This window comes from Diabrotica virgifera, chromosome 10, assembly GCF_917563875.1.
Source record: "Diabrotica virgifera virgifera chromosome 10, PGI_DIABVI_V3a".
In the NCBI taxonomy this organism is placed as follows: Eukaryota; Metazoa; Arthropoda; class Insecta; order Coleoptera; family Chrysomelidae; genus Diabrotica; species Diabrotica virgifera.
This window is the reverse complement of record NC_065452.1, coordinates 147,037,232-147,063,900: the sequence shown is the minus strand read 5'-3', so window position 1 is coordinate 147,063,900 and position 26,669 is coordinate 147,037,232. Positions and strand designations below refer to the sequence as shown.

The 26,669-nt window shown below is 32.9% G+C and overlaps 1 protein-coding gene across 1 annotated transcript in view; it reads right to left on the bottom strand.

Moving 5' to 3' along the window:
• The window catches only part of LOC126893402 (leucine-rich repeats and immunoglobulin-like domains protein 2), an 81,701-nt gene that overhangs the window by 37,859 nt on the left and 17,173 nt on the right, over nt 1-26,669 (bottom strand). The window contains exons 3-4 of the mRNA XM_050663541.1: nt 835-978; nt 95-238 (exon numbers count right to left, since the gene is read on the bottom strand). Coding sequence (XP_050519498.1) covers nt 95-238; nt 835-978 — 288 coding nt within the window. The remainder of the gene's footprint in view (nt 1-94; nt 239-834; nt 979-26,669) is intronic.

The following is a 26,669-nucleotide window of genomic DNA, read 5'->3' as shown; positions in this document are numbered from 1 at the left end:
ATATGAATAAATCAGAAGTTTACATTGTGAAATTGGATTTTTCTAATAAGTTAGCTGTAAGTTTTAAGATATTGTTTATTTTATGCATACTTACAGTAATACCAGCGTTTTGCAAAATTCCCATGAATCCTGTTCAATTTTCTCAATAAAGTTGTGACTGATAGAAAGCTCTTTCAAAGCTTCTAAACCATATAACCAGGTTTTTGATATCACTTTTAAAGAATTGAAATCCAGTAACCTAAAAAAATGATAAAATATATAACTTCTTTGTAGGTAACAACACTTGTATAGTGTACAAAAATGCTTATTTCTGCAGAAGAATTAACGATATGATCTGTGGATATCAGACTTTAGGAGAAAGTCCAAGAATTAACCACATGCATCCAGAATATATCAACAGCGATATTCTGAATGGAAGAGCTTTCCTAAAATTAATGATTCATTTTGTTCACACTGGATCAGTTTTATATGAAAAAAATGGGCCAACCAAAACTGTTATAAGCGAAGAAAAGGAATATGATGTATTGTTAGCTACTACTGAGAATATGAAATTTCACGCCAACATGCTATTGGTCAAATTTCGGCAACACTTCATAAAGTATTGTAATTTTTTTCTAGCAATATATTTTACAATATGTAGAAGCAATAATATAATTATTAGTAAATAATTTAAAGACTATAATGAAACATATATGAATAATGATGTCGACTACATAAGTGGATATAGCTATTTATGAGCTAAAATTGTTGATTTCGCAGGAGCATTTGACACTTTTATAAAAGACAACATATAGTGCATATAATTTAAATTTAAATAAAGAATGGAATACTTACAATTTGTCAATTTCTTTGAGACCATAAAAAGAACCATCCTTAAGTTCTCTTATGTAGTTTCGTTTTAACTTCAATGTGCTTAAATGTTCAAGAGTTATAAAATTTAAAGCTTCAATCACTTGTATATTATTGCGATTTAATTCCCTACAAAACAAAAAAGACAAATAAAAACTACATTAATCACATTTATATCAATCAGTTACAAATTTTTATATACCAGTGTAGTATATAAAGATATTTTTTATATAAATATACCAGCGTAATAAGAAGGTGGTGGTTTAAGTTTCACAGAAACAGGAAGAACAGACAAATCCACACAATCTAGGCACCAACGAACATTGGGAAGAAATTAAAATAAAAGCAACGATAAAAGTATATGACGCAGCAAGAAAGATTATAGCCAAAGAAAAAGACAAAAAGAGCTCAATGGCGAGTGTAAAGAGGCAATAATTAGACCGGGTAATATGACCCGTATGCACGCCAATGGTGAATATAAAACTCTTCATTGTATGTCAAAAAATTCGCAATAACTACCTCTTAAAACCGACCAAATTTCATTTGCATATATCTCAACCCGTTTTAGAGCAATAAATTAATCGTCAGTTTGTAGGAAAAAACTCAACATCCCGTATCTCGGAAACGAAGCATTTGCGGACATATGTTTATAAAGCAAACGGTCATTATTTTTTCATGCAGAATTGCCCTTTAAAGTTTGCATACTTATTTAAAAAAAAAAACCTGTATTGGTGAAAAACATGTCTAGTTGTTAAAGTACCTAACTTTTTTTATTATCCAACATAAGCGAATGAATCAAAAAACAGAAAGTTAAGAAATACTCAGGCTATAGTTGGGTTTTAATTTCAGTATTTTATAAATGCTAGAATATTCCACAGGGTGTTCCTGAAGGACATCGCACACATCTTATGGAAAATATAATGTCACTCAAATTCAATAAAATTTATACGAATAGGGAATCAAATGGGTACGTACATAAGTTAGAGAGAGAGAAAAAATATTTTAAAATACCCAGATTATCGGTACTCCATACATCAGCGGATTAGTTTCACTAATCCGCTTAGGCCCAGCGGTGTTTTGAATAGCACTCAGAGCAATAATGATTGTAAACTAACACTTTATGGACTCCAAAAATGTGATTTCGATAAACTTTAATATTTACGCCGTAATTAATCATAATTAAGAGTTGGCGCAATGATAAGAATTGACCGTCATTTTAAAACAGATCTAATCGTATAAATTTTATTGAATTTGAGTGACATTATATTTTCCATAAGATGTGTGCGATGTCCTTTGAGAAAAAAACAGTTTGACTGGTACACCCGGTATACAACGACAATTTACCTGTCTAGCAACAATATTATTACAGCGATATTGTTAAAGAATAAGCATGACTATTATAAACAAGAGAGGACTTAATCCATCTCCTTGTTTAATTCCCTTATCCCATTTAAACATGCATGATCTTTCCCCATTTATTTGTACTTGTCTTTCTACTTCCATACATGTAGATTTTATGACTTTTATCATCTTGTTTGGTATATTATAACTTTCCAATATCTTTCACATTCTTTCTGTTTATCCTATCAAATGCCGCCTTCAGATCAACAAACATTAGAAATAGTATCTATTCATCCCCTTTACGACATTGCCTTTATTATATTTATTATAATATATGTTATCGTTTGTAAAATTAAAATAATAATTCTTCTGATTTATGCGTTTTATTCACTATTCACTTTGTAAATTTTTTTGCTGGAACTGTAATCATAATCATACTATAATTACACTAATTTTTATAAGTCTATCATGCCTTTATACTTTATAACGATCCTTAAATCTACTATAATTTTCATGAACCATATTTTTTACAATGGAATTAATTTCTAATAAAATAATTTAATCCCAAAAAATACAATGAAATTATGACCTCATTGAAGTTGTGGAATTTAACAGTTGACAGTGTCAGGTTTCGTTTGTAAGAGATTAATCCTTTTCAAGATATGATTGAACTATACTCAGCATCAGCACTTCTGATAAAATTATATACTTGATACATTCCCATAACTGTTTTTAATTCATTCATACATACTTGCAATAATTATGATAACACTAACGCCCAGTGATCTATTTACAGGACGGGTCAAAATTAAAAAATGCAAAGATATAAAACAATGTCATAGTCGCCGTCTTTCGTCTTTGTACCATGGTCATATAGTCCAGGCTATATCGTCGCCCCCGTTAGGTAAATTATTCCGATTCGATATTTTTGTACAAACTTACTCAAAAAGAGGTCCTTATAACAAATCCACAGGTACTCCAGGGTAATAAGCTAGACATAGACCATGTTCGGGACGCGAATTTATAAAACCTATACTATTTCAGTCATGGGGGCGACTGAATTCGACTAGGTTTTGTATGCAGAATATTAGTTACATATCCTATTCTATTTCGGTCCAGAAATTAACTGTATCGGTGTAGGATTTGTAAGCGAAATTTTTTATTATTATTGAGCAAGTGACTATACTGTTTCAGTCATGTAAGTAAAACTAATCAAATATTTACTAAGTGGATTTATTATTATATCATAAAATTTAGATCTGTTTTGAAAATTAAAATTAATGATATATATTTGGATATTAAAAATTAAAAACAAATGAATATTTACTAATGTACGAATATATACAGTATATCCCTGTAAGTTGGAACCAGAGGCGTAGCTACCGCCGTATCAATTATACGGGGCCCCGACATTCAGGGGCCCCAGCGCGGCATATCGAAACAAAATTCCATTTAAAAAGATTGCACAAAATATTCTACAAATATATCACTATTAAAACGTTTTGAAACACTGTATATTGTTTGGATATCGACATTTTTGTGGAATGGATTCTTTATCTATATACAAACTATATTTATGTACAGGTACCTATCTATTTCTTGCCGTTTGCCTTTATTCCATAACAACAGAGCTTTTTTGTTTTCAAGCTACTGTTTATTGTCTATTCACCTTTGGCTGTGTGTGAGACATTATATAAAGTAACTTATATAACAAAGACATATATAAAGTGTAATCGGTTCTTTATCTATAAATTGTATTTAGCTATATCTATTTACCGGCCGGTCGGATCGTAAGAACAGAGCTTCTTTGTTACGCTTATTTCCAATGTTCAATCACTCTTGGCTTGAAAAAACTGAATCTATTTTCAAACAATGGATCTCAACAATTTAAATCTACTTTTCGACTTTGGTATATTAGAGTTTCTTACGTTTATTATTTATATCTATATTTGGGTGTTATACGCAAAACTTATTAGTTCCTAAGGTTGTATGTATTATGCAATTTATTTAAATTTTGCAATATACGGGGTGTTCCATTAATAATTGTAAATATTTTAGCTGTAGATTCCTGGGCTCAAAATATTAACCCAAATCACCTAGTCGGTATATGCTTCATAGGGAAAATAGAGCTCTTTGAAAAAGGCGCCTTGTAATTAGTTATTTAAATACCTCCAGAACGCTTCCATTTAGAGAAACGAAAACTGGTACGCCTATTTATCTTCCAGAGATAAATCGATTCCATAAATTAAGAATTTCTAGTACCGGTCATAGGCATCCGTTTTTGATAGGGCAATGAATATTTTTTTTATCGCATAACTTTTTTGTCTTTATAACCTTTAGGTCTTTTTGACACTGGATTATTAAATTGTGAGGCATTTTAGTAATGAAAGGTACTCTTGCGTCGGTAGTATACATCGTTTTCTAAAACCGTCGATTTGAAAATTTTGCGTTTTATAATTTGAAAAAAGCTAAAAAAAATGAAAACTGGCACGTTTATTCCAGAGATCAATCTATTTCATCCATTGCGAATTTCTAGTACCGGTCATTTAGTCTAGTCCAGCGGTTCTGAAACTTTTTGAGTCATGTACCACCTACAGTTCTTTTTAAAAATGTTGGTACCACCTATATTTTTATATTGTATTAACAAGACTCACTATGTACTACTATTTTGATTTTTTTTTGTGTTTTGTGTACCACCGCACATGATGAGATGTACCACCAGTGGTACATGTACCACAGATTGAGAACCGCTGGTCTAGTCCGTTTTGGGTAGGTCCACGGTTATTTTATCGCATTATTTTTTGGGTCTTTAATTTTTAAGCATTTTTGACACTAGACTATGTATTAAATTATGAGGTGTTCTAATACTAAAAGTTACTTTTGCTTTAATTCGGTAAAATTCACCGTTTTTTTTTTATTTTTTTTTTCAAATTTTGTTCAAATTCAAAAAAACGAAAAATTTTCAAATCGGTTTTTCTAGAAAACGGTGTATCCTACCGACTTAAAGCAAGAGTAACTTTTAGTATGTTCATAGTTCATACTAGAATACCTCATAATTTAATAATCCAGTGTCAAAAATAAAAGACAAAAAAGTTATGCGATAAAATAACCGCTGCCCTACCCAAAAAGGACACATATGACCCGTACTAGAAATTCGCAATTTATGAAATCGATTTATCTCTGGTAGATAAATAGACATACCAGTTTTAGTTTTTCTAAATAGACGCGTTCTAGAGGTATTTAAAAAGAAACTAATTAAAAGACACCATCTTCAAAGAACTCAAGCTCCCTTATAGGAAGTATTTTCGGAGTAGGTGATTTGGGTTTTACCTTAATATTTTGAGCCGAAGAATATATAGTTAAAAGATTTCCAATTATTAATGAAACACCCTGTATTGTTTTGATTTATTTCATTATATTTTATTTTGTAATAATATTGACGATTTATGTAATTTTAGTAAACTTGTATTTGTTATTGTTTTTTTTTTCGACTCTTTGTAAGCTTTCTTTGTCCATACAATTGTAAAATTTTCAGGGACAATAAAGCATACTTCTATTCTATTCTATACAAACGTTTTGCTTCTTTTGTTTAACATTTTTTTAGCACTATCCCACATCAGTCGTCGAAATGGGCCCCTCAACAAACCTTGATATGGGGCCCCTGTGGGGCTAGCTACGCCACTGGTTGGAACCATATGGAAAACTGTTTTATTATTGATTTTACGAAAAAAATATATTCTTCATAAAAAGTTCTGCATGGCCTAAAACCGAAGATGCAATCATCTGATATCAAGCTTTTTCAATAGTATACGAGGGATGTCAAAAAATATGAATTTGTCTCAAGAGTAAAGTACCTTTATATATTTCACAAGATTGAAAATTGTTATTACGAAAATTTGTTTGGACTTAAAAATAATTTCCTAGTATATAACTACATTCTTCTAATTGTAAAATAAATTGAAATTTTTTCTCTAAAGATACTTTACTCTTAACAGAAATTCATATTTTTTGACATTTTTCTCATATACTATTAATAAAACTTACTAGTAGTAATATTAGATGTAATAATGCAAAAGTAATATCAGACGTGAAGAGACCGAAATATCCGAGAATCAATTTGGCTTTATGCAGGGTAGATCAACAACAGATGCAATTTTCATTATAAGGCAGTTAATGCAAAAATACAGGAGTAAAGAAACAAACGCTCATATGGTATTCATTGATCTTGAGAAAGCATATGATAGAGTTCCTAGAGAGATTCTGTGGTGGGCACTCAATAAGAAAGGAGTCCCTGGTGAATATGTAAAGATTGTGAGGGATGTATGAGGGAGTAACGACTAGTGTTAGGACAGGTGTGGGAGAGACTAATAAATTTCATGTGAAAGTAGGATTGCACCAAGGCTCTGTGCTTAGTCCGTATTTATTCTCATTAGTTTTGGAGTAGATAACAGCGAAACTACAGGGTAACATTCCATGGTGCTTAATGTATGCTGATGATGTGTTAGTAGGAAATAGTGAAAAAGACTTAGAACAAAAACTGGAACAGTGGACACAAGCTCTGGAGGAAAAAGGTTTAAAACTTAGTAGGACAAAAACAGAGTATTTGGGTTCATTTAAAGATGGAGCTACTACAAATAAAATGGTATCTTTGGATGGTGAAATGATTGCGAAAAGCAATAGATTTAAGTACCTAGGATCGGTATTACAGAGTAATGGAGAAATAGATGGAGATGCATGCAGTAGAATTAGGGCTGGATGGATGAAGTGGAAAGAAGCGAGTGGTGTGTTGTGTGACAGAAAAATTCCAATGAAGCTGAAGGGAAAATTCTATAAAACAGCCATAAGACCAGCTGAAGGGAAAATTCTATAAAACAGCCATAAGACCGGCTATGATGTACGGAACTGAATGTTGGGCAGTGAAAAAGAAAGAAGAACAACGAATGCATGTGGCGGAAATGAGAATGCTTAGATGGATGAGTGAAGTGACAAAGAAGGATAAAATTAGAAATGAGTATATTAGGGGAAGTCTAGGTGTGGCACCTATTGATGCCAAAATGAGAGAGCATAGGTTAAGATGGTTTGGTCGTGTTCAACGTCGAGACGTTAATCACCCAATACGAAGAATAGCTGAAGTGCAGAGTCCTGGAAGGAGTAGGAGAGGAAGACCAAAGAAGACCTGGGGGGAGACGATAAGGCAGGACATGTTGGTAAAGGGGATTAACATTGATATGACCCAAGATGAATTGTGTGGAGATATGCAATTAGGGAAGCCGACCCCGCATAGGGATAAGGTAAAGAGAATGATGATGATGTTTCTTTTTTTCGTAAAATCAATAATAAAAAAGTTTTCCATATTGTTCCAACTTACAGGGACATACTGTATATATTCGTATATTAGTAATTATTCATTTGATTTTAATTTTTAATATTATCCAAATATATATTATTCATTTTAATTTTCAAAACATACCTAAATTTTATGATATAATAATAAATCCACTTAATAAATATTTGATTATTTTTACTTACATGACTGAAACAGTATAGACATTTGCTCAATAATAATAAAAAATTTCGCTTACAAATCCTACACCGATACAGTTAATTTCTGGACCGAAATAGTAACGGATATGTAACTAATATTCTGCATACAAAACCTACTCGAATTCAGTCGCCCCCATGACTGAAATAGTATAGGTTTTGTAAATTCGCGTTCGGGACACTCAAAGATCCAGGTAGCTGACTACTTTTTTAGTTATTGTAGACCTATAGGAAGAAAACCTACCTGATTCCTGCCTAGAGTTCGCGTCCGTTTTTTAATTATTAACTATTTAGTGTAAAAATCGCGATTTTTTCGATTTATTGCACCCCATTCAAAAGCTAAATAGTTGACATAAAATTACAAAATTTAATTTTTTAGAACATTAAAAAACCTTCAAAATGCCGATTTTTGAAAGTTAAAAAGTTAATTTGTTGCTACGCAAACTGCAAAATAAGTGAAAATCGTTATTTGTTAGTAACTTTTACGGAAACTAGAATCTTTAACTAGAAACTATATATATATAACTAGAATGGCAAATTTTAAAAATTTGGCATTCGTAATTTTGACTATATTACATAATTTTTTATCTTTTTTTAGTACATTTTGATAGTACATATCACTTTTCTACTTTCATTTGGCATACCCAGAATTGCCCTATCTTCATTATTTTCTGTCTTATGTTATTGCAAAATAAAGGTCTCTGGGATAAACAAATAGAATAACTTTTAAACTAATTAATGGATTATTCTCAAATTTTGAGGGTTTGTTAAGTACCCCAATACCCAACTTTGGGCGAAACACTAAAGTTATAAGGTAGTTTTAGTAATAGTTATTAACAAATAACAATTATCACTTATTTTGCAGTTTGCGTAGCAACAAATTAACTTTTTAACTTTCAAAAATCGGCATTTTGAAGGTTTTTCAATGTTCTAAAAAATTGAATTTTATAATTTTATGTCAACTATTTAGCTTTTAAATGGGGTACGAAAAATCGAAAAAATCGCGATTTTTTGCACTAAATTGTTAATAATTAAAAAACGGACGCGAACTCTAGGCAGGGAACAGGTAGGTTTTCTTCCTATAGATCTACAATAACTAAAAAAGTAGTCAGCTACTGGATCTTTGAATGTCCCGAGAAAATCCTTATTGCCCTGGACTAAGGGTGCCAGACGGCGATATTACAAAAACTATACTACTTAACTCATGGGGCGACTGAATTAGAGTAGTTTTTGTTTGCAGAATATTAGTTACATATTACGGTACAGAAATTAACTGTATTGGTGTATGATTTGTAAGCGAAATTTTTGATTACATATTGAGTAAATGTCTACACTGTTTCAGTCATGTAAGTAAAACTAATCAAGTATTTACTTAAGTGGATTTACTATTATATTGTTACAAAACTTTTAGGTATTGGGTCTATTGAATAAAAAGAAGTATTTGCTTTTACTTACAAATATTTAAGTATTTACTTAATAGTAATTGAATAAAGTAATTTCTTTAATGCTTTGTTCAATTACTATTAAGTCAATACTTAAATACGAGAAAGTAAAAGCAAATACTTATTTTTTATCCAATAGACCCATTATTACGCGAATTTACTTTTCTGATTTAGTTTATGTTCTTTTTGGCACTAATGTTTAATTTTAGTTAACTTTATTTATTTTTAATAACTTACATCGCGCCCGTTACATATCAAACTACACCGACGTTTTCAAATTCACAACTAGTCCTCTAATTCCAAAAATGTCTATTTATATATAATTACAATGTTCTCCAAAATAAATAACAACATCTCGAATAATATTTACAAGTTTAAAAGATTTACTCCGGAAGTCTAGAACAAAATCGAACATCATAAATCATTCTATATATAAAAAAAGGTTGAATAGTGGTAAACAAATTCGGGTCTGTTGGGCCAGGAGCTGAAAATAGTCGATGGGCTAATTATGTCACAATATCATAAAATTCAGTTATATTTTGAAAATTAAAATGATTAATACATATTTGGATATGATTAAAAACAAATGAATACCTACTAATTTACGCTTATATATTGAAGTATCTAAAGTGTGGTCCATTAAGTGTACAACAAATTGCATTTTTTCTTATTTGCTTAATCGAAATTTAAATTCAGACAAAAGTTGGTACATGTTCAATAAACATTTTAAATGCACTTATGGCCGGTTTCACCAACGACAAATATTAGTTTATTCTATGAATAAAGTTATTCGAACCAATAAACTGGCATTTCTCCATTTTACTAACGTCAAATAAGACTTATTTTATTTATTTATTAAATAAATATTTACTCTCCGCATAAATTGGCAAGTTAATCTCGCTGTAAATATCTATAAGAAAGTTAATTCGTGAGTTTAACTTTAAATTATCAAAATTTTATTCAAACAAAATAAAAATATAAACGTCTAATAAATTTTATTCGTCGAATACCTATTCATTGATTTATTTGTTGTTGGTGAAACCGGACCTTAGAGTGGCTTTAAGTAAAATAGTATACAGGGCATGCCAAAAATATGACACTTGCTCAAGAATAAGTACAACTATTTCAAACATTGTAACAAAATGTTATTAAGAAAAGTTATTTATTAATTAATTAATTTTAACTTTTAATTAATTAATTTTTATTAATTAATTAAAAGTTAAGCCGAAATACGAAGTCATGGCCTGCTATTCGAATTTATATTATATTTTGGAAAATTTTGTAGTACCCCCGTATTATGCATATTTTTATTATTCTGATTTAATACTTATCCAAAGTAGCAATAACCAAATAACTTTTGAATATCCTTTTTTCAAATTAAAGCGTATTTGTAAAATTTACTTGGATTTACATTTTTTTAGGTGATCGCAAACTTCATGTTTGTTGCAATGATATTTAACAGAACTCTACACTCTCGCAAATATTCTTTTATACAAAGCAAATACATAACTTATAATAATGTACAGTCGAAAAAAAACCCCTCGATTAAAGTAAAATATTTATATTTCAGATCCTTATGAAAATATCAAATGGGGTACTTAAAATAATCCCATTTGTTGCACACTTAATGGACCACACTGTACTTATAATAATATATGCTGGTACATTAGTAGGTATTCACATTTGTTTTTAATTTTCAAAATATAACTAACTTTTATGATATAATAATAAATCCACTTACATGACTGAAACTGTGTAGACATTTACTCAATATGTAATCAAAAATTTAGCTTACAAAAATCATACACCAATACAGTTAATTTCTGTACCGTAATAGAATAGAATATGTAACTAATATTCTGCAAACAAAAACTACATACTCGAATTCAGTAGCCCCTATGACTGAGATAGTATAGTTTTTGTAATATCGCTGCCATTTTTTAAATAAATTCATAAGAATAATTTTTTCACTTCAGACAAATTTTTTTTAGCTTCTTTGGGTCATTCTGAGCAAAAAAGGTCTCTTGTGATTTTTCTCTAAAATTGATTGTTGTCGATATATACGATTTAAAATTTGAAAAACGGCAAATAACCATTTTCAAGTCCTAATAACTCGGTTAAAAATAATTATTATGGAAGTAAAAAACTGACCAAATAAAAATTAAAGCTCCCTCCACAGGATCCTGAAGAAATTTTTGTCATTATTTTATTACCAAGATGTTATTTTTAATTATCAACAATGAGCGCTAAGCGTGTAATGAGGCGGCGCGCGGCGGTCAATGTAATAGTAGTAATAGGATTTATTTAGCTTTTTAGCTATTACATTACAAATAAACATTTACATATATTTAAATAAATATTACTTAAAAACGAAAAATCAACTAATTCTTAAAATACAATTTTTTTAACCTACTTTTGAAGACTTTAACATTTGGTGAATCTTTTATGCTAGATGGTAGACTGTTAAATATTCTTAGTCCTTCAACAAAAAGAGTTTTTTCCATGGCACTTGTATTGAACCTTTCAATATGATAATTATCAAATCTTAAATTATACTGACCTAACAAAAGTGATCTTTTAATGACATAATTATTGAAGTATTGAGGAGCTTGCTTGTTAATAATTTTAAATATTAACACCAAACATGACTCAGTAATAAGCTGATTAACATCTAAAAAATTTAATGTTTCCAGCATAAAGTTTATAGAGGTATACTTGCTACATCCAAGGACAATTCTCATAGCTTTATTTTGAAGCAACTGGAAACGATATACCTGTTCATCTGCAAATCTTGTTCAGAGACAGAAATTAATGTATCATCTGCAAACAGATTTACAAATGAATTTTTAAGATAGAGATGTAGATCATTTATAAAATAAATAATAATGGTCCAAGAACGCTTCCTTGGGAAACTCCATATATAGTACCTATTTCGTCTGAAATATTATTATTTACTTTAGTTTTTTGACATCTACCGTTTAGATAATTTTCTAGCCATTTGAACACAAGTCCAGTTATTCCATAATTTTTGCATTTCGTTAATAACATCTGCCTGTCTATTGTTTCAAAAGCCCTTTTTAAATCTACAAAGACACTAATTACTATTTTACCGTCATCTATATCTTTCTTCCATGTGTTACATACTAATTGCCATGCAGTTTCAGTAGAGTGCCTACATCTAAAACCAGATTGATTTACAAACAGCAAATTATATTCATTTAAATAGTTAAATAAGTGATCATAAACTAATAATTCAATGATTTTTTCGATTATCGGAAGTAAATTAATCGGCCTAAAATCTTCAAACGCCTGTGGTTTACTTATTTTTGGTACAGGTATTATGGTACTACATTTTAATACTGACGGCAGAACTCCTGCTTGCAGGCAGGTATTAACTATGTTTAACAATGGGTAACCAACCACTGAAAATATCCCTTTCAACAGTGACACTGTCAGAATATCGTCACCAGTTGCTTTATTTTTTAAACTACTTACCACTTTATGCAATTTACCAAGTGAAATGATGGGAAAAGGATCAATCTTAGACACAATATCAAGCTGTATTTCAGAAAAATTTGAGGATCTAGGAATATTTTGAGCAATCCCCTCAATACTATCAAAGTAAAACTTATTTAAGTCTTTAGTAACATTTAACCTACTATCTAATATGCTAAAATTCGATGTATTATTACTACTATTTACAATTTCTTTTAAAGTACTTCACATTCTTTTACTGTCATAGCGACATTGATCAATTTTTTGCTCGTAAAATATTTTTTCCTTTCTTCTAATTAAAGTAACAACTGCTCCATTGGTCGGCCGCAATGGTGCATCTCTTTCGCACTCACCAATTACTGCCGCTTAATATGCGCCTAGCGCTCATTGTTGATAATTAAAAATAACAGCTTAGTAATAAAATAATGGCAAAAATTTCTTGAGGATCTTGTAGGAGGGGGCTTTAAACTTTGATTTGGTCAGTTTCTAACTTTCATAATAATTATTTTTAACCATGTTATTGTGCCTTGAAAATGGACATTTTCGCATTTTTCAAATTTTAAATAGCGTATAACTCAACAATCAATTTTAGAGAAAAATCACAAGAGACCTTTTTTGCTCAGAGTGGCCCAAATGACCTAAAAAAATTGTTTGAAGTGAAAACATTATTTTATGTGAATTTGTTTAAACAATTTTTCGACCACGTTACCGCCTGGCACCCTGTGGATTTGTTATAAGGACCTCTTTTTGAGTAAGTTTGTGCAAAAAAATCGAATCGGAATAATTTACCTAATAGTCCAAGAGGCAGCGCTGAAAAATTTCTCTGAATTTACTAAAGCTAGTTTTTTCACAGTTGATTACTGTGATTGGGTAGAGGAATGTACAGTCGGAAAAATGAAAGAATACCCATGAACGAACATATAAAACACGCTGTATTTTCCTGTCACCATGTCACAAAGAAAATTGTCCAGTGCAAGTACATGTAACAATAATAATTATTACATGTACTTGCGCTGGCCAATTTTTTGTGTGACACGGTGACAGGAAAATACAGCGTGTTTTATATGTTCGTTCATGGGTATTCTTTCATTTTTCCTACTATACTGCGGTCGGTCAAGCGAAACGTAGAACAGAGGTTACTGATAGGTTATCAAAATTGCTTTCCTACGAAGGTTCACTGGGGCCGACCGACCGGCTCTGTCCCGTCATACAGCTGGCCGACTATAATAACTTTTATTTATATTCAATTTAGAATGTGTGTACTGACTTTCCTATTTCTATACTTTCCGAATACTATACTTTCTGCTAAAACTTACCCTGGAGCAGATATCAGTTCAGACCATAACCCCATAGTAGTCACATTACGAATCAAATTAAAGCTGATTAAAAAACCCACACAAAGTAGAAGAATTGATGTTAAGAGATTAAGGGAACCACAAACAAAGGAACAAACTGTAAAAACTCTTACTAAAAATTTACATATTGCCCAAGAACTGAATAAAAGTAGCTATGACATTGATCAGAAATGGGAAAATATAAAACAAGCAGTAATTAAAACAGCGAGTGAAAACTTAAAACCAAAGAAAAGAAAACATAAAGACTGGATGACTGAAGAGATACTATTATTAATGAATGAAAGAAAATCATTCAAAACAAAAAATCCAATTAAATATAATGTAATCGATAGATTAATTAAAAAGAAAATAAAAGAAGCTAAAGAGAGAATGTTACATGAGCAGTGCCAAGAACTGGAAGAATTTGAGAAAAAATATGACTTTTTTAACATGCATAAAAGAATTAGAGAACTAACCGGAATGAAAAAAACACTTCAAACTAGGCAACTAAGAGATGAAAGTGGTGCACTTATTACAGATATAAACCAGAAAATACAGAGATGGACACAATATATAGCACAGCTTTTTGAAGACAAAGAGAGAACAGAAGCACCAAAATAATTTAAAGATGATACTGGACCTGACATTATACGAGAAGAAGTCGAATATGCAATGAAACAAGCTAAAAGTGGTAAATCTCCCGGGCCTGATGAAGTGCCTATCGAATTACTCAAAATTGTGGATACTGAATCTATTGACCTTCTTTTGGATTTATTTAACACCATATATATAACAGGTATAATACCTAAAGAATGGCTCCAATCGACATTTATACTGCTACCCAAAAAAACCAATGCAAAGGAGTGCAATGAACATCGCACCATAGCGTTAATGAGTCATGTCTTGAAATTGTTTTTAAAAGTGATTCACAATAGAATACATAAGAAATTAGACGAAGGCATAAGTGATACACAAATGGGATTTAGGAAAGGTCTGGGAAAACGGGACGCACTGTTTGCAGTAAGTGTTCTTTCGCAGAGATGCCTAGATATGAATCAGGAAGTATATGCCTGTTTCATTGATTTTAAGAAGGCATTTGACAAAGTGCAGCATAATCGTCTTAAAGAAATTTTGTTAAATAAAAACATAGATAGTAGAGACATTAGAATTATGTGTAACCTCTATTGCAATCAGACAGCAAAAGTGAAAGTTGAAAATGAACTGACTGAGGATATGCAGATTCGTCGTGGGGTGCGCCAAGGGTGTATTTTATCACCATTGTTATTTAATTTATATAGTGAAGCCATCTCAGAATTAGCGTTGGCCGAAGTCAATGAGGGCCTAATAATAAACGGTGAGCCACTTAATAATATAAGATATGCTGACGATACCGTACTTTTAGCGGGAACGCTAGAAGAATTGCAACACCTTGCTCAACAACTAAATATACATTGCAACGATTATGGACTAAAAATAAATTTGAAGAAAACCAAGTTTTCATGGTATTTATAAAAGCACAAAACATCAGAGTTAGACTAGTACTGGATAATACAGAAATTGAGCAAATATCTTCGTACAAATACCCTGGAGCATGGATCACAGAAGATACTGATCAGACAAAAGAAATAAGATGCCGCATTGAAATTGCACGATCCATTTTTAACAGAATGAGGAAACTTTTCTGTAATCGCAATATCAATATAACGCTCCGGATAAGAATGCTTCGTTGTTATATTTTCTCCACCCTTTTGTATGGGGTTGAGGCATGGACACTAAAACAATCCCACATTAAAAACCTGGAAGCATTCGAAATGTGGTGTTATAGACGTATTCTGAAAATATCATGGACAGATCGTAAAACAAACGCACAAGTGCTCAAACAGGAAAACAATGCGAAGTTTTAAATTCCATAAAAATCAGGAAGTTGGAGTACTTGGGGCACATCATGAGAGGTGAAAAATACAAACTATTAAGGAATATAATGCAGGGCAAAATCAAAGGCAGAAGAAGCGTAGGAAGACGTAAAATCTCGTGGCTGTACGCAATCTCCGTGAATGGTTTGGATGCAGCTCAATTGAACTGTTCCGGCGCGTAACCAACAAAATTATAATTGCCAGAATGATTTCCAATCTCCGATAGGAGCGGAACGTTAAGAAGAAGAAGACTGACTTTCCGCCTTAGTAAATTGATTGCATTACCTTCGTAGGAAAGTAACTTTGATAACCTATCAGTATTCCTTGTTCTACGTTTCGCTTGACCGACCGCAGTATGTTTCTCTATACAATCACAGTGATAAACTGTGAAAAAACTAGCTTTAGTAAATTCAGTCTATAACAGGGGGGCGACGATACAGCCTTAATTATCATGAATATTTCCAAATTAAGAACTGATAATTGTGTATAAGTAAAAATTTGAAACAAAAAATAATTGGGTATTAATGGGTTACATGATGAAGTAACAGAAAAAATACTCCAGAAAAGTTTTTCTTTATGAGTATTTAAAATATTTGACACTTTTCTTGTTTATCAATTTGTAGGCTTTAAATTAAGTTTATTTATTTATTACAAAATGATTGTATATTTCAATAAAAACTTGCAGCAACTTAAATCTAAGATAATGGTGACAATTGTGCATTGTGATAAATATATCTAATGAATAATTTCTCATTTATCATCTGAATTACTCACTTCAATTATTTATTTACTATCTAATGAGATTACTCAGCTATCACTGTCAAAAGCATTAATAATAATTATTTAAGATAAAGTTGTAGTATACAGCTTTCTTGAATCACAGGATTGATACATTATTTTCTCTGGCCACTAGCCATAGCACTTTAATTATTTACTTTTTTATATAGGAAGACCCCATCAATAGACTAAATCACAATAAATGCATATAGTCCAGGGTAATAAGGTTTTTTCCATGGCACTTCAACAGCCAGGGTACTGAAGCGTTTTTTCGACAGGTAATACCTGTAAGAACAAATTTTAACTATTTCCTGCGTAGGATATGGCGGCCATTTTTATTTATAAACAATTTAGTGTCAAAAACTGTTTTTTTCCTTTTTTGCGAATTAATGAAAAACAGTAAGACTCATGGTTTTCTTAGTGAAGAGGTTTCTCACATCTTCGAGTGAATGGAAAAAGCTTTAAAATGGCGTATTACAAAGTTTAATACACTTATTTATTGCTAATATAATTGCGAAAAAAGGTCGAAATTTCAAAAAAAATTATTTTGCAATAACTATTGTAAAAATAAGTATAGAGCTTTGAAATTTTTGTCAAATGAGGGTTCTTTGGTGCTTACTATGTGACAAAAATTTCAAAGCGATTCATTTAATTGTTTAAATTTTATTCAAATTGTTTATCCAAGAGAGCTTTTTTTTGCAATAACATAAGTCAGAAAAAAATAATGTTAGAACCATTCTACAGGTGTCAAATGAAAGAGCATGTGCTAAACTTTCAAATTGGTTTAAAAAAGTGAATAAAAAATGCATTTATTAGTAATAAATAATTATGCAAAAGTATGTTCAATTTTTCCTTATAAACTTTTTATTTTTTTATATAATAAATTATATATATATTTATTACAATTTTTTATCAATTATCATATAAATAACATTACTTGGTACTTATGCACCTAAAAAACGGTAAAAAATATATTTTTTGCATACTGCTCTGTTGTTTGGGTCTCCATTTCATCAAATCTACAGTGATGGATTGGAGAGCGTTCAGCGGAAGTTTCTAAGATTTTTAGCTTATAAAGCACATACTAATATAAGAAATACTGAAAATTTCGTCATAGATTATTCTGGAATAATGTATCAATTTAACATTGCTACACTGAAGAGCCGCAGGTTGAGAGCTGATATGTTATTTCTATTTAAAATTCTTGTTGCGGTTGCAACTTATGGTGCAACTGACACTCGCCTTTTTCTTTCCACCGACATAATTTGGATAGGTGTGAAAAAGCAGGTTTCCTTTGCAATGCAAAAGGTGCGTTGGGTCTGAAGCCGGTTTTGTGTGTAATCGCAGGGACTGTGGCTCTCTCCCGCCTTTTTAGCAGCATTCGTGTGCCGACTCTTAAACAAGCAACATGTATCACTTTTGTGTAAAAATAGATCGCTAAATGCGAAATTTACTGTGTAAAATTAAATGGAAAGGTTTAGTAAGTAGTTATGTGTAGTTTTTGTGAAAATGATCGCCAGAATAAAGGTAAATTCTTTTATTAAACTTATACCCCGCACGAGTTTTTCTTATTTCCACGAACCAGTCGAAGGAAGCCGCCCCCAACCGGTGGCTTGTACGAAGTAGAGGGGATAATCAACCCCCCACTTCGTTCACTGGTCCTTCGAGCCGGATGTAGATCATATTCACCCCGGAAGTAGTCCTGGATTTCCTGTAAAAGCCGGAAGTTGGAGATTCATTTCAAAAACCACGACTGTGATCATTTTTCGCTTATTCAAATGCATTTCCACATAGTAACCTCAAGATCTTCACGCTACTCATAAAAAACAGTTTTGCTTTCCTCTCATTTCTCACAAAGAAAAAATATATTTGAATTTCTCACACACTCGATCAAATTTGGCGTTATAGAAGGCAGACAGAGACAGAAGCAGTTTTTGTTATTCGAAGTTTTTACCCGTCTCGGAAGGTAGAAAAGCAGGTTTTATTGTTCTTTCTCGAAGTTGGTCGTCGATACCTACCAGGATCCAGTTTTCCCCTCGCCTTTCAAAAGTTGAAATCGTTATTAGAAGTTTTATTACAGGTGGAAGACAGGTTTTTCAGTTTGCGTCGGAGGTTCGCTCGCTGTGGATTTATAAATGTGGTTTTAGCGGCGAACTTTTATGCGGTTTGGTCACTTATTGTAACGTTTCCTGAATTATTTTTGTATCGATGTTGCATGTATATTTTTTATAATTATTTATCGCTATTTAAGTAGATATTAGATTTTTGGTACAAATTATCTCTCATTGTATTTAAAAACTTGTATTATTTTTCTCACGTTTTCAAAATGACTGATGTTGAAATAACTGATGTTGCAAAAATTATAAAATTGAGGGGGCACACGAAAGCTTCCATTACTAGAATTCAAACATTTGTTTCAAAAAATAAAAATGCAGTCTTAGAGTGTGGTCAATACATTGCACGAAAAAACGTATTAAACGAAACTTATCGCGAATATCTCGTCCTACAAAAGGAACTCGAATTAGAAGATTTCGAAAAATACAGTTCAGATAGGGATGTAGTTGAAGAGCAGTATTATAATTTAGATTCATATTTGCACGAGAGAATCACACAATTATCTGCGAAACCGTTTCAGACTCCACCCATTGTAACTAATGTAACACCCTCTGTCAGCACAAGTCAAAATGTAAAGCTTCCGGAGCTAAGAATCCCGTTTTTCTCCGGTGAAATATCCGAATGGACCAGTTTCTTCGAGGTTTTCACAAAATTAATAACAGATGATAAGCAACTATCCAACGCGCAAAAACTTATTTATCTCAAATCAGTGCTAAAAAATGAACCGCTAAAATTAATTGACAATCTTGAAATAATCGACTCCAATTTTGAAATCGCAGTAAAAAACTTATGTGATAGATTCGAAAATTAAATACTTAATAGTAAATAGCCATTTGAATAGCTTATTAAGTGCTCCTCTCGTTACAAAACCAAATGCACACACTCTTAGGGATTTTTTAACTCAAATTAAAAGTCATCTCGCTGCTTTAGCAAATCTAGACGTCTCAAGTCAACTCGCTGACTTAATCCTCATTAATCTCTTTACTCAAAAATTAGACTATAACACAAAAAGATCATTTGAAACCGAGCGTGATATCAAAAAACTCCCAAAATTAACTGAGTTCCTCGAATTTATCGAAAGAAAATGTAAAGTTCTCGAAAATCTCGTTCCTGAGCGTCCTCACTCTCCTAAGCAAAAACAATCCTCTCGTTTTACTTCCCTCAACACATTTAGCAATAATATGCAGTATAGTAACAATAATCAGTACTTTAAATGTTTTTTATGTCAAAATAACTCGCACAAGATATACACTTGTCAGGAATTTTTAAATATGGCTGAAGATGAGCGTTATCAAACAGTCAAGGTAAAGAAAGCGTGTCTCAACTGCTTGGCTAGTGGTCACTCGGTAAGTACATGTACCTCTACGTCAAATTGCGCCAAATGTGGCAGAAGACATCACTCATTGATCCACTTCTCTAACGTTTCTACGCGCAACTCAAATAATTCTCGTTTTATCCCAAGAAATAATCAAGAATCTCGTAGTCTATCTAACAGAAACACTGATTTTCAAAATACTCATCACTCTCAAGATTCACAAGGAAATCATAACTCTCAAAATACTCGCCAGTCTCACAATGTTTATCCAAACTCTCGTACTCACGGTAATGCGTCTCGTGATCCCGATACTCAAATCGAAACTCCAAGCTCTTCAGCAAACTCACGAAAGGCAAACAAATCTGACTCTAATGATGTCTACCAAGCATCATCTCTCTCTACATTCTCAGGCAAAAAGGAGGTTCTACTCCAAACAGCATGTGTTACAATTTATGACTCTCATAATAATCCTGTTAAGGTACGCTGCCTCACAGACTCAGCTAGCCAGCTGTCGTTTATCACTGAAGAATTAGCAAGTCGCTTGAAGTGTATTCCTTACACAAAAAGTCTTCAAATTTCTGGTATATCCGAAATCTGTTCGACGTCGAATAAAATGGTGGATTTAAATATTTTCTCAAACGTTAATCCCACGAAACAATTTACACTCTCCTGTGCCATTCTCCCAACCATCACGTGTAAGCATCCTCAAATGACATTGGATTTTAATGCTCTCAAAATTCCACCAAACATTCATCTAGCTGATCCAGAATTTTGTGCTCCTGCCGAAGTTCAAATGTTGCTTGGAGCAGATATTTATTTCGACTTACTCACTTATGGTTTAATAAAGTTAGGCCCTAATCTTCCCACTTTAACAAATACTCACCTCGGATATCTTGTAGGTGGAATTGTACCTCATCCCTCTGGATCAATTGATTCATACTCCACACTCAACATCCAAGAAAATACCCAACCTCGAAATGAAGTATCTTTGTTCGTTCAAGCTCAAAATACCGATTCACTCGTACGGTCGTTTTGGGAAATTGAAGAAGTCTCATCTCCTACTTGTACTTCAAAAATCCTAACTCCTTCGGAGCAACAGGCCGAAGACAATTTTAAATCGTCACTTAAAATATTGTCCTCTGGTAGATTCCAAGTAGATCTTCCTTTCAAATCTCCAAACGAGCATAAAAAATTGGGCGAATCATTTTTCCTTGCAAAGAAGCGATTTCTAAATCTCGAAAAGAAGTTGATCAAGTCGGATCAATTGTACTCACAGTATAAACAATTTATTCACGAATATATTGCACTTGGACATTGCAGATATGTTCCCCTCTCCACTCGAAATATTCACTCTGATTTAAAATATTTTATTCCTCACCATTGTGTTTTGAAAGATAGCGTAACAAATAAGTTGCGTGTTGTTTTTGATGGTAGTATGAAGACTACTTCAAATCTAAGTCTCAATGATATAATGCTTCCTGGTTATACAGTACAACGCGAACTGTTCGACATTCTGATAAATTTCAGATTGTTTAAATACTGTATTGTAGCAGATTTACGTCACATGTATAGACAAATTCGAGTGAATCCCGAACAGGTTTTTCTGTTGAATATATTATGGCGTGATTCCCCTCAAGAGGACTTGAAATGTCTTCAACTCGAAACTATCACTTATGGATTAAATAACTCTGGGTTTCTCAGCACTAGATGTCTTAAGGAGTTAGCTCAAAGAAATGCTGACCAATTCCCCCTGGCTAGTGATGCTCTTTTAAATTGCTGTTACATCGATGATGTGTTGTACGGCTGCAATGATTTCGAAACACTCTTCGAGATTCATCGTCAATTAACCGAATGTTTAAAACTCGCTTGTTTCTCACTTCATAAATGGTGTGCAAACTCTCCTGAATTTCTCGCAAGTATTTCTCATATCTCTGATGAAGCTAGTTATGTAATTAATCCCGACAATCACACGAATAAAATTCTCGGTTTATGTTGGAATTCTCACTCTGATCATTTTTCAGTCCTTGTGCCAAAGGTTACCGTCAAGGATACCTATACAAAAAGAGAAGTTCTCTCTTTAATCGCTTCAATTTACGACCCTATCGGATTGATTAACCCCGTAGTGGTAACTGCCAAGTTAATTATGAGAAAGATTTGGTTGGAAAAATCGAATTGGGATGACTGTCTCAGTTCAAAATTGCTCTTAGAATGGAATTTATTTTTAGAAACACTTCCTCACCTCTCTAGTCTCAAGATTCCCAGGCTGCTGCTAAATTCTAGCAATGCAATAAGTATTCAAATACATGGGTTTTCAGATGCAAATCTTAACGCATACGGTGCTTGCGTTTACTTGAGAACTTCAAACGAAAATGGCTTTATATCTTGCCATCTAATCTCCTCAAAGAGTCGTGTTAGTCCTGTAAAGGTTGTTACTCTTCCTCGATTAGAACTTCTAGGAGCATTATTACTCTCTAATCTTGTTTCGAAGATTCTCTCTGTTTTGATTCCATCACTCTCTCAAATAAATTCTGTCAATTTATGGACAGACTCAGAAATCGTTCTCGCATGGATTAACTCACACCCTTCTCGTTGGTCTACCTTTGTAGCCAACAGAGTAACTCAAATACAAGAAATCACCTCCAACCATACATGGAGACATGTACGATCGAAAGACAATCCTGCGGACATATTATCTCGCGGTGCTGCACCCTCGCAGTTGCTTGATTGTGATTTTTGGTTTAATGGTCCTCAATTTTTGTCAGATCCACACGTTGATTTCAACACTTGTGTATCTAATGGTCCTTCGAGTATTAATGTTGATGAATTGCCTGAACTCAAAAAGGTTACTCATCTGATCAGAAAACCAGATTCGCAAATATATGATACTCTCTGCAAATTCTCGTGCTTCACTCGACTTCAGAGAATTTTTGGATATTGTCTTCGTTTTATTCACAATGTAAAGGCTAAGTCTCATAGACGTATCGGTCCGCTTACTCTAAACGAACTCTCTAGTTCTGAGTTAATGATTATCAAATTGACCCAGTCTCATTTCTTCAGTTTGGAAATCCAACTTTTAATGGATAATCGTCTGATTAATGATAAGTCCATTCGTAAATTGAATCCCTTTCTAGATTCCTCTCAAATGATACGAGTAGGTGGTCGTCTTCTCCTTTCGGATGTTCCTTATGATCAAAAATTCCCTCTGCTGTTACCTTCGAGATCACATATTGTCAATTTATTGCTTACCCGAGAGCATCGAAGACTTCTACACTCCGGCCCTCAAAATACACTCTCCAATGTTAGATTGAAATTTTGGCCTCTGGATGGTCTTCGACAAATCAAACGTATAATACAAAATTGTCTCACTTGTTATCGTTTTAACGCACAAGTCGCTTCTCAAATCATGGCTAATCTCCCAAAGGAAAGAGTTCAAGTTTCGCGCCCATTCATAAACGTTGGAGTCGATTTTGGTGGTCCATTTCCAATTAAGACTTCTAAACTCAAAAGAGCTCCCCTTACTAAGGCCTATATGGCAGTTTTTGTATGTTTAGCTACTCGTGCTGTGCATGTGGAATTAATTTCCAGTCTTTCTACTGAAGCGTTCTTATTAACTCTGAAAAGGTTTATCGCCCGAAGGGGCAATCCTAGTGTCATTTTCAGTGATAATGGCACGAACTTTCTCGGTGCAAAAAACCAATTGAAGGACCTATATGAGTTGCTTCTCAAAGGTGATACCTCTGAATCTATTCGCTCGTTCGCTACTTCATGTCAAATTCAGTGGAAGTTTATCCCTCCTCGCTCTCCACACCACGGTGGTATTTGGGAAGCTGCCATAAAGAGCTTCAAGTATCATCTTGTAAGAGTAATGGGTAACTCCAATTTCACCTTCGAAGAACTATCTACTGTACTTTCACAGATTGAAGCAGTACTTAATTCACGCCCTATTTGTGCGCTCTCAGATGACCCGTCCGATTTTTCTTTTCTCACTCCCGGACACTTCCTTATTGGATCTAACTTAACCTCATATCCTGAATCAGATTTCTCTCATATTCAAGAAAATAAGTTGTCCTTGTGGAATAAATGCTCCAGGATTCAGCAGCATATGTGGAAGGTTTGGACACGCGATTATCTTAATAGGCTTCAAAATAGACCTAAATGGTTTACTCCTTAGGAAGGCATAAAGCCTGATGACCTCGTTTTGCTCAAGGATGAAAACTCGCCTCCTCTTAAATGGCCTATAGCTCGGGTAGTTGAGATATATCCGGGAAAGGATAATAGAGTAAGAGTTGTAAAGGTTAAAACTCCTGAAGGGTTATACGTTCGCTCTATTGCTAAACTGTGTCCTCTTCCTATGACTCACCTTCAAGAATTTTGATAATTTTTTTATTTTAGTTATACCCTTTTTCGAATTATACTCAATTATTTCTCTTTCTTGTTTTTTGATTCCCATCAAGGCGGGGACTATGTTGCGGTTGCAACTTATGGTGCAACTGACACTCGCCTTTTTCTTTCCACCGACATAATTTGGATAGGTGTGAAAAAGCAGGTTTCCTTTGCAATGCAAAAGGTGCGTTGGGTCTGAAGCCGGTTTTGTGTGTAATCGCAGGGACTGTGGCTCTCTCCCGCCTTTTTAGCAGCATTCGTGTGCCGACTCTTAAACAAGCAACATGTATCACTTTTGTGTAAAAATAGATCGCTAAATGCGAAATTTACTGTGTAAAATTAAATGGAAAGGTTTAGTAAGTAGTTATGTGTAGTTTTTGTGAAAATGATCGCCAGAATAAAGGTAAATTCTTTTATTAAACTTATACCCCGCACGAGTTTTTCTTATTTCCACGAACCAGTCGAATGAAGCCGCCCCCAACCGGTGGCTTGTACGAAGTAGAGGGGATAATCAACCCCCCACTTCGTTCAATTCTAAACAATGCTATTAAAACTAGCTAATTTTTCTGTTTCCAAAGACAAGATAAACAAATATAAAATGGAATAGGCTAAAGTAAATTTGCAACATTTAATTAAAAGAGCAGGGACACCATCTGGGCCAAATGAAGACTTGTTTTTAAATGGTTAATACCTTCAAACACTTCAATAATACTGAGAGTTACCCTGTTCAAGTCAATTACATCAATAGAGGTAGTAGTTGGTAATGCTATTTTTTACCTGAATATACTGTGCTAAAGTTTTCAGCAAATGCTGGATGCAATAATAACACAAGTGAAGAAAAAAAGAGGGTACAAAATGGGGGATAGAGAGATAAAAATACTCTGTTATGCTTATGACACTGTGTTAGTAGCAGAGTGAAGACATATTACAAAGATTACTGCACGAATTCAAAATTAATGCAGAAGAAATATGAAAATATCAGCCCAAAAAACAAAAAGCTTAGTAATAACCAAAGAACCAATAAGATACAAATTGGAGTTAGACAATCAAATTATACAAGTAATGACTTTCAGATACCTGGGAATTAATCTATCATCCGACAACAATGTCGAAGAAGAGGTAAAAGACCAAATAATTAAAGACACTAGAACGGCCGGATGCCTAAACAACACAATTTGGAAAAACAAACACCTAAGAGTGGACATCTGGAGACCAACGAAATGAAGATCTTAAGGTGGACTGCTGGAAAAGGACTACAGGACAGGGTAAGAAGTGAGGAAATGTAAAGGAGGACAGTAAAGAACAGAAAAGAAGAGTGGAATCAACACATAAGCAGGAGGTCTGAATGAAGGATAGTAAGAATAGCCAGGGACAAGTCGCCGTTAGGCAGAAGAAGTATAGGACACCCAAGGAAAAGATGGAATGACAATTTAGGGGCAGAATGAAAGGCACCGTTGAAGAAAAACAGGCAGTACTGTCTATATCAAATAAAAACAAAAAGAATATCCAATGGGGATATCACATAAATACTCTGTACTTAATGTATTTATTTTCAAATTGGGCTTCATAGTGTAATTATCAAAATCTTTTCCTTCCTGTTTATAAGCAATTTCTTGCTTTCTTTATAAATACTTGACTTCACCTCAGTGTCAGGTACAATATTGACGAAGGCAATTGTCTTTTTCGTCATTTAAGTTGTTACATTATGAATGAGTTGCTTTTCTGTACTCTTTTTCTGAGTATCACCGTACTAATTATGGTAGAAATGATCCAATGACTAGAGCTCTTAGGTACTTTAACACATATACTGCTGACCCATTTTGTAGTTTAACGTATTCTTTTAGGCAATTGTTAAATTGTGTTGATCTTGTTTAGTTTGTTTATGGTGTTACATCATATTTTTAATACGTTTTATATTGTTTTTTATTGTATATGTTAGAATTTAACTATGTCAACTATTTTATAATTCATTGTACAGTCGAACCCGCTTATTGGAATACCGGTTATAGGAATATCCCGGTTTAAGTAATATAAATTTGAGGTCCTGAAACGTTTTTATTGGCCACTAGTGATTGGTTATTAGAATATCCCGGTTATAGGAATACTTTTGCTTGGCACGAATGCTATTCCAATAAGCGGGTTCAACTGTATTACTTTTTTGAAC